General features: G+C 37.1%; 1 protein-coding gene across 1 annotated transcript in view; it reads right to left on the bottom strand.

Moving 5' to 3' along the window:
• Positions 1-13,862, bottom strand: part of PKHD1 (PKHD1 ciliary IPT domain containing fibrocystin/polyductin) — a 440,651-nt gene that overhangs the window by 17,234 nt on the left and 409,555 nt on the right. Inside the window, exons 63-65 of the mRNA XM_032410150.1 lie at positions 10,135-10,242; positions 4,044-4,202; positions 166-285 (exon numbers count right to left, since the gene is read on the bottom strand). Of these exons, the coding sequence (XP_032266041.1) occupies positions 166-285; positions 4,044-4,202; positions 10,135-10,242 (387 nt within the window). The remainder of the gene's footprint in view (positions 1-165; positions 286-4,043; positions 4,203-10,134; positions 10,243-13,862) is intronic.

Below are 13,862 nucleotides of genomic sequence, written 5' to 3'. Positions count from 1 at the left end.
GGTACTCCTATCCTGGGGTGTAATTTCCTTTAGAGGAAGTGACAGTCTAAAGAAGGAGCTAACAACTCAATTGATCCAGAAACTGACAGCCATGGGGAGAGGGAGGCCATAGTTCATCCATGATGGGTGTCTCTTTTGGGAATCATCCCCACTGTCCAAGCTTACCTTCTCCCATCATGGCGTCTTCCTTTTTAGTCTCTTGTGATCTTTTGCGCTTGGATGAGAGGTGGATATGATCCTTTTGATTGTCAGTCTGGAATTCAGAAATATCTTCACTTTTTATTTCTAGATTAATGAGAAAAAGATGTGACTGTTTCTTGTTTTTTAGAGTAAAACAACAGTTTTATTTGTAAACAGGTCCTAAGTGCTAAGGTGTTTCTCTTGTATGCCCCAACACAATGATTGTGATATACATGCACTAGAACGCATATAATGTATTTAGAGTTTAAGGAATAATGAAATACAATCCCATATACTGACCAGCAACTTTAAGGTATAGAACTATACTATACTATCCTATAGCCACCATATATGGCTACAGAACACTTGAAATGTGACTAGTTCCAATTAAGATGTGCTGTAAGTGTAAAATATGCACCTGATTTTGAAAAACTGTAAAATATCTAATATTTTTATATTTATTGCATATTGAAATAAATGTTGATATATTAGGTTAAGAGGATACTAGAAAATTGCATCATGTGCCTCACATTTGTGGTTCATGTTATATTTTTACTGGACAGAGCTGGTATAGAATGTTACAATACTCTTTAACCTTTTATTTTGAAATAATGATAGATTCACAGGAAGTTGCAAAGAAATATACTGGAAGAATTCATGCACCCTCATCCAGTCTCCTCCACTGTTTACAACCTATATAACTATACAGTATGATATCGAAACCAGGAAATTGACATTGGTACAATCCACAGAGCTCGTGCAGGTGTGTGCTTTTGATTGAAGACTTCTGTTCTTGACTGATGAGATATTTTATATTCTATTCATTTATTTATTAAATATCTTAATCAAAAATGTATTTCCATTGCTCATGCCAGGAACTGTTCTAGGCAATGGAAAGACAATGAGTAAGGAAGACCTGGTCCCTGATCTCATAGAGCTTTTATTCTAGTTTGTATGGCAGAGGATAAACAAAAAAATTCGTAATGTAATGTCAATTGATGCCAGGCCATGGCATATGATAATTTTTCTCAAGGAAAAGCACTTTAGGGATTGAGTTTAGCTAAAAATCTGATTTCTTCATGGAACATCATTTTTACATTGAAAGAACTTGGAAGAATGACAGAGAGATTCTGGTTATTCATACTTGGGTACTTGGTAGGTTTTTTGTTAAGTGAATGAAGCCAGCCTGTAACTTCTATGAAACAACTGACAGTATTTGGCACCAGTGATAAAATTCAAGCTTTCATGGGAAATTTAGAATTTTGGATAACTTATATCAACTCTAAGTTTCACAGATACCTAACTCTTAAAGATTAATGTTGATATTAACAAATGCAATTTTTAAAAAATTATAGAATGAAATATGTCAGCATTTGACAGATCTTTATCACTCAGTGAAACAATATTTTCCAAATGGCTAAAGCATAATGTTTCAAAATCATGCATAGGTAAAAGCTCCACTCAAAGTATATGATAGATTAGCGGGTTTTTCATGTAACAGAGTATAGAAAGTACATTGAGATGTACCTTTAAGTAACTAACTCTTGGCCAGTTTGGGTGCAGTATCAAAGAAGATTATCCACAATTATTTGTGAAGGCTATTAAAATACTCTTCCCCTTCTACTATGTACTTATGTGAGGCTGGATTTTCTTCATATACTTCAGCCAAAACAATACACTGCAGCAAATGTAATGCGGAAGCTGCTAAGACAATCCAGCTTAAGGCAGACATTAAAGAGTTTTATAAAAATGCCATTCTTTTCATTATATGTATTTGAAAACATCATTTTTAAATTAAAAAAATGTTAATTATGTTAACATATAAGGCATGTATTATTGTCATTTTAAAGTAAAGTAAATTTTACATTTGCTTTTTTAACTTCTAATTTGGAAATAGTAATAGATGGACACACATTGACAAAATCTCTTTGGGGTTTTCAATAATTACTATAAGTGGAACACGGTCTCGAGATCAAAATTTTGTAAACTGCTGACACACACCGTACAGCTGAACCGGAGAATCCTGTTCCAGGAGGAAGATGGGGAATGATATTTTTCATTCTAAAGTAACAAATACTAATCCTAGAAATTTGAAAAACACAGAAAGATATAAAGAAGAAAAAACAAATTACTCATACAGAACTGATTACTGGACCTTTTTTTTTAAAGATTTTATTTACTTATTTGTCAGAGAGAGAGAGAGAGCACAAAGCAGAGGGAGCAGCAGGTGGAGAGGGAGAAGCAGGCTTCCCACTGAGCAGGGAGCCGGATGCGGGGCTCAATCCCAGGACCCTGGGATCATGACCTGAGCCGAAGGCAGACGCTTAACCGACTGAGCCACCCAGGCGTCCCTGTACCTTTTTTTTTTTTTTTCATACAGTGCTTCCATGATCTCTTTTCATTTTTGTAAAGAAAGTTAGGAGTCTGCATCCACTCAGGAAAATATGTGAATTTAATACAGGGAAATGTGTCCACAGATACTGAAAAGTTGAAAAAGCAAAAAAGAGGTTACCAAGGTAATGATATGCTAGTAACTGTAGGAAGAAGCTTCCTCTATCGCTGGGGAACAGAAGGGAAGAGATGGGGTGAGCAGAGCTTAGTGGGAGGTCCCTCCATTGCTGGTAGGCTTAGCTGTAAAATGGAGGATGAGAATTAAATAGGATATGTCACAGAATTGCATGAAATTAAAAATCATGAAAGGTCTTTGTTTTCAAGCCAAAAAGCAACACACACACACACACACACACACACACACACACACACACAACTTTAGATGTAAAAACAAAGACCAAAACCTACATTCCACAAATCACAGGCAACAACCCAGGATGAGATCCCATTTTTCTTGAGAAAGTCAAGGTACCCTTGAGTTTCCTTGCAGTTTGCCCAGCCCCAGCAGGACAGGGAGAGAGGGAGGGATATCACACTGATGCTTGGTTCAAAATAAAGAGTGCGTCTCCTGGAGCTTCTCTCCCCCAGCATCTCTCAGAAACCCAAGCACCGTGAGTCTTCCAGCAGTGGCGCCATGCTTCTTCCTCTTTCCTTTCTTTATTTTGACCTTTTCTCTTTGCCTCACCTCTTTTGCACCCACACTTGCTTATCACTTTGGTTTCCTAGCATCTCCTAATCTCACAAGTGTTTTGTCCGCTCATTTGATGTGGTGGAGTCAGGGACCTCTCAGTACCTGGCCTGCCACTCTATCTCCTTCACTCTAAGAGCAGAATAGAAAGATAGAAAGAAGGCTCTTTTCCAGAACTTCTTTCCCTCCGTGATGCTCCATGTCTCCAGCCTAAAAGAAATGATCTGCTTCCGGGAAAATGTCTAAGAATATAGTTTCTGTGCTCCTAAGAAAGAAAAAAAAAAAAACACCAAAAATTCTCTTCCCTCTTCTGATTCCCTTGCCCCTCTTCCTTAAACTTACTTTCTGGAAGATTACCTGGGCAGTGGAACATAATGTTTCAGAGAGTAGGATCTGGAGCCAAACTGCCTGGCTTTTCCCTGATTGTGTGGCCTTGGGCAAGTTACTTAAGCTTTCTGTGCCTCATGCTCTACTTCCATAACACAGACCCTACGTCATAGGGTTGTTATGAAGATTAAATAAATCCATGTATGTAAAGTACTTAGAACCTGGCCCATAGTAAATATTCAATAAATACGTGCTCTCATTATTATCACTATGATTATTTAAGGTTAGGCAATCTTCATCTCTACTGTATGAACTGAATAATTTGGTTCCATGTGGTTTAATATGTTGCAGTTTCATAAAAATTTCTCTTTGGGGGAAGAAAAAGAAATGTTAGTATATTATACATGATGACATTTCCCCACCGATATTTTCATTCCAAAAACAAAAATCTACATACTTCTGCTTTTGCTTTTCTTTAGCCAACAGCACACCAGATAGAACAGAGCCAGCCATGAGGCCACTGAGCACAGGGAAGCAGCCAAGATGATGGTTGACTTCTCGGACCTAGCTGCGGGTAGGACAGTGAATGACCTTGACCGAGCTGTAAAATTGGCCCCTGTTAAAAAAAAGCCCCAATAATAACATGTTAATAGGGTATAAAGATGCTGATATAACAAAAATATTGTGGAAGAGGTATGTTTACAACAACACCTCCCACTTAGTAGGTTCAATAAATATTTATTAAATTAAGTGATTAAATGAACTAATAATAAATCCAAGATTTGTGCTTCTGAAGAACTACAAGAATCCAATTCCAACAATAACATACAATTGTTCTTTCCAATTCTGTCCGTTACCGATGGAGCATTCTTCCAATTCTCCCCTTTCCTTCTCAGACTTACCTTTTCCACCAATGCAAAATTTCAATTTCACTCTCATGTCCCACTAATTAGAACAGAAATGCTCTCAGCCCCAGAATGTGTGAAACTACTTGTTCTGACATATGTCTCCTATTCAAAAAATGGCATGTAACATATCAAAACAGGGGAACAGGGACTACTACCACAGGGCCAAGAGAATTTTCTAATGTCCATGAGAATTCTGTTATCTGGAAAACTGGGAGTACAGCAGTGACGAAGAGATAGAGCCACTTTGGTCACGATGATGGGGCAAAATGGGCAAGTTCCTTTAGAGACTGCATCTTTCTAAGAATTCATCTCAAAGCCTTTAATAGACTGAAGAATTTCATTCTCACTTCCTCACTTCAATGTTATTTTTGGAATAAAGCACACAAAATCCAAAAAAATAAAAGCTTGTTTATACTCATAAAAATTGGTACATAAATGTTTATAGCACCTCTGTCTGTAATCCTCCAAACCAGCAAAGAACCCAAATGTTCTTCAACATGGGAATGAATAAACGATGGTTTATCCAGACAATGGAATACTACTCAGCCAAAAAAGAGGTGAAGAAAAAGAGAAAGAAGAAGGAATAAAAAAAAGGGGGGGAGTGAGAGAGGAAGGAATAAAGGAAAGAAGGCAGGCAGGCAGGAAGGAAAGAAAAAAAGAAAGAAAGAAAGAAAGAAAGGAGAGAGGGAGGGAGGAAGGGAGGGAGGAAAGAATCAGACTATTAGTAAGAAAGTAACAACTGGGATGACCATAAAAGGCATTATGCTAAGTGAGAGAAGTCCATCTCTAAAGGGTACACACTTTATGATTCCATTTATATGACATGGTAGAAAAGACAAAATTAATAGAGATAAAGAACAGATAAGTGATAGTCAGGGATTAATGGTAGTGCAGGGGAGGGTATGAGGACAGAGGAACAGAATAAGGGAGATTTTTTGGAAATGTTCTATATCCTGATTGTGGTGGTAATTACATGAATCTGTTAATATATTTGAATCCATAAAAACACATACAAAAATAAAGTTTATTGTATGTTATTTTTTAAATAAAAAAATTTTAAATTTACCTACAATTTTGAGGGTGACAGATATGTTCATTATCTTAATTGTGGGGATGGTTTCATGGGAGTATATTTTCATCAAAATTTATGAAACCATATGTTTTAAGTATGTATAGTTAATCATATGTCAATTACACCCCAATACAAAAATGAAAAGTTAAAAAAAAAGCTTGCCTATGAACATGAATTAGTGATAGCCAGTGATTTTTAAGTAGCACATCCAAAACAAACCAACCCACACCAAACCTCGGTTTTCATCTGAATAATGCAGACAAAAACAGAGTTTTTATTTTCTCTACTCAAGGAAACATCATGCTTTTCTTTGCTGTGCTTTCCTTGGGCTGAATCTGATAATTTGATTGAAAGTTACAGTCAGGTTTTCAGTCTCTTGACTCCTGGCTGACTCGATCCCAAAGCTACCATAATAAAATTAGCTAGAAATGGTTCTCCTGTGTGTACATCTTATACTTGAGACATACTTGGCTTGTTATTAATTAGTTGCTTTTTATGAGCATCTGAATAAGATAAATCTAGCCCAGAGATGGGGGAATGGATTTTACTGGGGATTTGATGAAGTAAAACAAAATTCCTCATTCTTTTATCCATTTTCCAATGATTGCTCGGTGATTGTTTACTTTGCTAACTGGATAAGTCACTGTTCTCATTCTGAAGATATTTACAAGCTAGTAGATAAAATGAGATATATTTACAAACATTTGTAATACAAATCAGAATGTGACACAAACAGAATAATGCAAATCCATTGCTCTGGAAGGATATTTCCCATCAATATGGTCAGGGAAAGCATCCCAGAAGAGAGCATATCTAAGTGGGGCTTTGGAGGCTAAGCAAATAAAGGCAGAAAGGAGAGAAAAGCAATTGTTTAGGAAATTAAGGCTGAAAAATATTGGGAATTAATGCTGGAAAGCATTTGAGATAAACTTTGGTCACAGTAAATGTCAGCCAAAAGCCCCTTGACTATATCCTGAAGGCAATGAGGTGTCATAGAAGGAAGAATTCTGAGCTGGGAAGTGGCATGAACCAAGTGGGATACAGATGATCAGGCCATGGAAGTGTTTCGAACACAAATAATGGCAGAGGGGCTGAAGTCAGTGAAACTGGTTTAGAAGCCCAGAGAAGTACCTGGGTCTAAGGGTAGAGACCACCAGCTTTCAAATATTTTTAGCAGAAGAACATACAAAACTGCAGTCTTAGACATCATCTCAATATCCTCACTTGTCGTAAAGAAATAGTTGTGCTATGATGTGCCAGGTTTTTCTACACTCTGAAGATACAGTGCTGAACTCAGCAGAATTCCTGTCCCTTTTGGAACTTAGGTTCTAAGGTGGGGGGAGGGGACAGAGCCCAGAGACAAATACACTGATACCCTGATGCCATGTGGCAGTAAGTGCCATGAAGACCAAAGTGAGGTTGGCAGACAGAGAGTGACTGACGATGGAGCAGGGCTGGGAATGGTAGACTGAGTGATGCAGAAAAGGCCTCTCTGAGGAGGAGACATTTGGGAAGAAATCTGAGTGGAAGGATGAATGAGTCATGTGAATTTCAGGAGGAAGAGTATCCCAGGCATAGAAATAGCAAGGACAACAGAGTTTATCTGGATTTGGGGGCCAGGAGTAGCCCTGGCTCCCTCAGTCTCTTTTCAGCCTGGCAGCCCTTGAGAACCCCCTATGAACTGCATGGATCCAAGGAATGGTCAGTTCTCTGACCATCTCTCTCCCACAGCCAGGTCACAGGAATGATAAAGAAGGGGGAAAGCCTGGCTGGGAAGTCAGTAGAATAAACACACGGAAACCCTTCTCTCTTGGTGGTGTCTCAGGATGTTCCAAAATGAACAAGTGAGCTGGATTAGTCAACATATTAGAAAGACTTGTGAAGGTCCCATACACATCTGGTCAGACCTAGTTAATTTCTCAGTTCCTCAATGTCTATACTTCTAAAATATTGTTCTTCTCTCAAGATATTTGTCTTCTTTCTATCTTCCATCTGTTCTCTTCTAATTTAGACTCCGTAAATCTCATTCTGACAGAGCCTCACCTCCTAGAGGTGGTTTTGAAAATTATGAAGAATAATTGAAGGAAAAATGCTGAAGAAAACTTTTCAAGATAATTCCTCAGCTAGCCTGTTTCGCAAGTTATAGTGAAACCTAAAATAAAGTAGTAATCTAGTAAATGTGAACACGAAGGCTGGCTCAAAATCATAAATTGTCATTGAGAAGTTTTTGTCTACACCACGTTTTACATCTGGCTGTAAAACTTATTCCTTAAAATAACCTTGATGAAGTATTTAGTTAGTCTTGGTTAACCATTGAGGAAATTAAAGGACAAAGTTCCTTTAAATAATCGGACGGGGCGCCTGGGTGGCTCAGTCGTTAAGCGCCTGCCTTCGGCTCAGGTCATGATCCCGGGGTCCTGGGATCGAGCCCCGCATCGGGCTCCCTGCTCTGCGGGAAGCCTGCTTCTTCTTCTCCCACTCCCCCTGCTTGTGTTCTCTCTCTTGCTGTGTCTCTCTCTGTCAAATAAATAAAATCTTTAAAAAAAAAAAATTTAAATAAATAAATAAATAAATAATCGGACAAATCTGGGACAAAATATCCAACTCTGCATGTAGTGCTTTTCAAAATATATACTTGGGAATCCCATGGTCCAGAACACTGAACATGTATCTCCACAGATCTGTCCTATATAAATACACTTTCATAGGTATTTAAAGGATATCTGCCCTGCAAAACTAAAATTAATAATAATATACTTGACCTCAGAAGGTATTCCCTTTGTGCAGAAAAAATTGTCCAGGACTTGGCATTAAAGGAGAAAAGTGATTACAGAACTGATCGAAGCCATACCAGAGCCTTTTCAAATAGGCCCATGCAAGGTTTATCAAATTCTCTGGAGCATAGTTTTATATATATATTTATATTATATAATATATTTATTATAATATATAATATATAATAAAATATAAATATAATATATATAAAATATATATAAAAGTATATATATATATTTAATATTGATTAGGCCTAGTCTTGGTAATTTGCAGAAGATTGGTAAGCTGCAAATGATTTTTCTCCAGTACAGATGCAAATGGTAATTGTACACACGTAACCTCAAAGGTTACAGCTTTATTGCCCTATATCCAATGTGGCAAACGTATTTCAGCTGGCTATGTGATCCGTATCTCTCAAATACTCTTTTTTGTAACGCTGATCTTTTAATTACGGTAACCTCAAATGCTCTTTAAACCAGCTTTGCCGTCTTCCTGGTACCCTCACTAGTGAGTTAAAGAACTTGTTGACGAATCCTCATTATATGTTTTCCTAAGAGCCACAGTTTCTGCTTTTTGAGAAGTATACTATGACAGTTTGAATTCAAGTTTCATGAGGCTAACTAATCTGTGGCCTTAATTAAACATTTGTTGTCAGGCTTCGGATATCTCACATCAAAACATGGGATTTCCCTGGCCATTTCCATCAACTATCTGGTTTAACTCCAGTAATGATTATTCAAACGTATTTTATAAAACGTTGCATTATCATGCCTGTGCACTTAACTGCTTTCCACAGCTGCGTGGCTTTAGTATCAGACTAATTTCCTGCCCCAAATTAATAAGTGGTTATAAATATCTACTTTTTTAATTCAAATGTGGTGTTAGCATTTTTGGAATTCTTTTAAAGGCTCTCTTAGCTAAGGAATTTTTTTTCTGGTAAATCACAATAATGAATGCAAGAGTTAAATCTTTTTCTCTTTTTCCAGTGGATTATTCTGTGTCTCTATGAGAGCCCAATATTTTAAAAAGAGGATGTCAAAAATTACACTCTCAAAAAAAACCAAAAAGCAAAAACCAAAAAACTCCATTCTCACCATTCTTCTGTAGGAGACTTGGCTCTACCTTTCATGGAAATGGGAGAGGAGTCTTTTGCATAGGTTCATTTGAAGTTCAATTAACATGTTATCTACTTCAAGCTTATTGAGTGGTATTACCCTCTAATAAAGCAAAAGTTGTGGAGAACGTTTCAGAAGGGAGAAGACCTTTTTTCAAGGTTTTGTCAAGAAGAACTGGAGCATATAAGCAATTTATATATACCTTATACCTGTACTTCTAAAATACCAGGATTTTGAATGGGTATGCTTGTAAGTTATGGAGTTGGGGGGAGGCAGTGGGTGAGGAGGGCAGAACAGAAAGGTAAAATTTCCTACTACTCAATATCCCATGACTCTCTTTCTTATCAATTAAAATGTTCTAGTTAATATCCAACCAAATGCCACCACATGTCAGAGAACGAATAAATAATAATAATAATTAAAAGCATTCAAAGTAAATTTTAACAACTAGAAGAAAATGTACATCTGGATTCTTGCTTACCAGAATTCTCCAGAGGCTTAATTTCTACATGTGTTCTTGCTTCTCATACCTTAATGATATAACCAGGTAATTTTTTTCTCTAAACTGTGATGACTTCCTATTCATGATAGGAGCTATTCCCATTATAAAGGAGAAGGAGCTATTTTTTTTTTTTTTTTTAAGAAACAGATAGTAAAAACACACTCTGCTGATATTACCTGGAGGGGAAGTGACAGTAAAAAGAAAGTGCCAATTTGACCCAGAGATCAAAACTGCCAAGTTGGAGAAGCTCACGTAACCATCTTGACTTTCTGCCTGAGTACATCCTATAAACAAACACAGAGACAAAACGTAAATGTTAGTTACCTACTAAAGAGCAGTTTCTTCAAGTCTTCTCTGTAAAGAGGCAATTGGACACTAATGGGAAAAAAAAAAAAAGATTTAATGAACAGATTACAAAATCCATCAGGCTTTTCTTAGATAAATCTTGGAACCAAATAATCCAAGAAAGAATAATAATAACAGTAATTGAAAGTGTGCTATGCCAGATGCTGTGCCTTCTAGACATCATTTTAAATAAACTACACAACAGGAAATAGATAACCTTATGAAAGGTGAAATTACTCGGTGTAGGGGTTATAACCACATCTGCCTGATTTCCAAGTTGACATTCTTAACCACTACTGTATGTTGACTATTTTGTTATTAAATGTCTGTCAAGAAAGTCTATTATCTTATAGGTGGCCAGTTTCTAGGCTCTGCCTCTCTTTTTTCAAGAAGTCTGTAGTTTATGTGGTGGCAGAGTTAGGCCAAGAGAGCAGGACAACAGCAATGCGTCAAATCATGACTGATAAAGGCTACCCTGATTTAGCAACTTGGGTTGCCTGGGCTATAGTTTCCATGAATAAAATGCAAAAAAAAAAAAGAAAGAAAGAAAGTTTACATCTTCTAAAACTAGGTCATCCATTTTTAAAGTGAAAGAAGGCAACTTAACTCAGGATCACATTCACAATGCCAGTAATTAGTCTTCTGACTCCACTACCCTCAAATTACTTTGCTAATTAACAGCTGCTACAGTTCACTCTGGAAATGTCATGATGATTGATATGGTGGACAATGAGTTGGGAGAGTGGTCTTAAAGTTTATAAATTGGTTTGAGATCTTTAAGGCTGAAAGGTATCATAAAGATATAATATGCTTAGTGTTAAACATTTTTCAATTCAATTGCTTAATCCTTTTTGTGGAAACACTGTCTTTCCTCATCAATTTTGCAGAGCTAACTATAAGTTCTTTTTCAAAAACATCTTTTCCTTCATCTCTTCAGCATCCCAAAATAAATAAAATGCCCAGAAAAATGGAAATAAATAAGCCAAGACTCAAATAAATGATAGGCACCCAAGATAAATGCAGTTTATACTCTTTAAAACCTATATGCATCAAAATTATGGTCAATAAACTCTTGCAAACAATGAACTGCAGAGTACAGATGTTCAACATGAAATCATTTGCTGCAGTTTTTCCTTTGACAAACGTCCTTATTGTTCCCATCTTTGGAGGAATACAAAGCAGCATTTAATCGAAATGTGTCCCTCGAGCACAGTGAGTCTGGCTCGTAGAACAGCCGCCAAACTGCCTAATGGAAAGTGTTTTAGCTCCAAATGGGTTTGCTTTTGTGTTAAATACCAGCTTGCCTCAGATATCTCTACAAAGATTCCCATATATATCTATGATATTCTCAGATTTGAAGCATATGTGCCCAAAAGCTGAGGCAGTTGCTGCCAAGTACAGTACATTACTCCAGGGTTCATCATATCTCTGGAATGGTAATTGTAAAATATACTAATGCCATCGACAGGCTCCTTGATCAAGCTGGTATAAGCAATGTACTGGCTGGGGGAACTTGGGATGAGATGGGGTGCTGGGCTTGAAGCAAGATTGAAATTGACTACATGACTTAGCAGAGAGTGCTACCTGAATGTGTTTCTGTGGGGCATATGGTTTGCAAAATACCTCTCTGCCCCAATTCTCCCCCACAACTATCCCTCTCATCCCTAGCAATATTAGCAAACTGGTATATCATTGATGTTGAGACTTTTTTTTTAATATCAAGAACATATTTTTCCTATAACCAGGATCTATAATTAAATATGAAAGCATCTATAGGACCCTTAAATAATTATGTTCCAGTATATAAATTCACTTTTTTTGTTAATTAATTATAACCTCCTTATTTACTGAGGAGGATCTACTGAGACAAGAATAAAAGGTTTAGACTAGACATACAGATATGGTTTTGTTGTTATTGTTTTTCTCCAGGAAATCCTTAGAATAAGCTAGGTCATCCATCCCAAATTGTTTTGGTTCCACTCTTTCTGTAGTTAAAGAGAAGTATTTCATGATGGCTTCAAGAGATTCTTTCGCTCATATGAGAAGGGTGTTCTGGTGATGTGGGCATTCTAAAAATACAAAACTCCGCAAGATTTTTTCCCTACTTCATGACACACACAACAAAATGTGTGCATAGAAACAACTTCAGCCCATTTCTCATCCTTCCTCAGTAAATCTTCCAAGGAAGACAGTGGTGACAATACTAATCCAGATGAGTCAGCTGGCTGAGTGTGACATGGTTAATTGAATAAAATAGCAAACAGTTTCATTCATTTTGCATGGTCACAATATGATTCTAAGCTAGTCAATGATGATATATTTGGAATAACTGAAAGAAAAACAATGAAGGATTGGGGGAGGGTGTCAGGACTGGGGCAAAGTGAAGCATGGAGTCTGAGTAAGGTATGGTCCAGAAGAAGGTATGGAGGATGAGTGAAACAGAGAGTATCGGTAAGCTGGTGAGTATGGATAATATATGAAGAATGGTGAGTTATGAAGTATGAGTAAGGTATAGAGTATGAGTAAGGTACAAAGTATGGGTAAATGTATGAAGTATGAGTAAGGTGAGGAATATATGTAACTGAACTGTACATGTAAAAATGTTTATGACAGCAAGTTTATGTTGTATGTAATTTACCACAATATTTTTTAAAAAGGGAATATGGGCAAGGTATGGAGTATGATTAAGGATACGAAGTATGGTTAAGGCATGGAGTATGAATAAGGTCCTGGATATGGGTAAGTTATAGAGTATGGGTAAAGGTATTGCTTTGGACTGAATGTTTGTGTCCCTCCAAAATTCAAATGTGGAAACTTAATCTCCAGTGTGCTGGGATTTGGAGGTGGGGCCTTTGTGGAGTGATTAGTTATGAAGCCCTTAAAAGAAACTCCAGAAAGCTCTCTTGCCCGTGTTGCCATGTGAGGACATAGCTAGAAGATGGCCATCTATGAATCAGGAAGCCTGCCTTCACCAGAGGCCAAATTTGCCATCACCTTGATCTGGGACTTCCTATTCTCCAGAACTGAGAGAAATAAATTTCTTTGTTTATAAGCCACTCCGTCTATGGTGCTCTGTTATAGCAGCCTGAAAGGACAAAGATAGGTATGAGTGTGTGTAAGGTTTGGAGTATGGATAAGGTATGGAATATGGGTATGATATGGAATATGGGTATAATATGGAATAGAGGATGGGGGTAGGTGAGGTTCAGTACGCAGGTGAGGGTAGTTGATGTACACATTACTAAAACATGACAAAAAGCTGAAAATTGATATTTTTGACACTGTTGTCTTAAGGTCAGAAGGTAAACTAATTACTGTTCTATCTTATGAATCTCATATCAAAATGCGAGCAATAGCTAAATGGCATTGAAGAATGGACAGGATGACATCATCAAAACAGGCAGTTTAAAACTACCTCTTAATAGAATTTTGAATGTTTAATTTTCACTGGCCAACCTTGGATAGCTTTGCTTAATTATCTTACTTTCTTAATGATGTGGCTTGTTTTCTGCAAATTTGCACATCCCCATCATTTTGGGCTGTTCTCTTTCCTTGGGAT

Source organism: Phoca vitulina, unplaced genomic scaffold, assembly GCF_004348235.1.
Source record: "Phoca vitulina isolate PV1807 unplaced genomic scaffold, GSC_HSeal_1.0 scaffold11, whole genome shotgun sequence".
NCBI lineage: Eukaryota > Metazoa > Chordata > Mammalia > Carnivora > Phocidae > Phoca > Phoca vitulina.
This window is presented reverse-complemented; position numbering and strand designations above follow the sequence as displayed.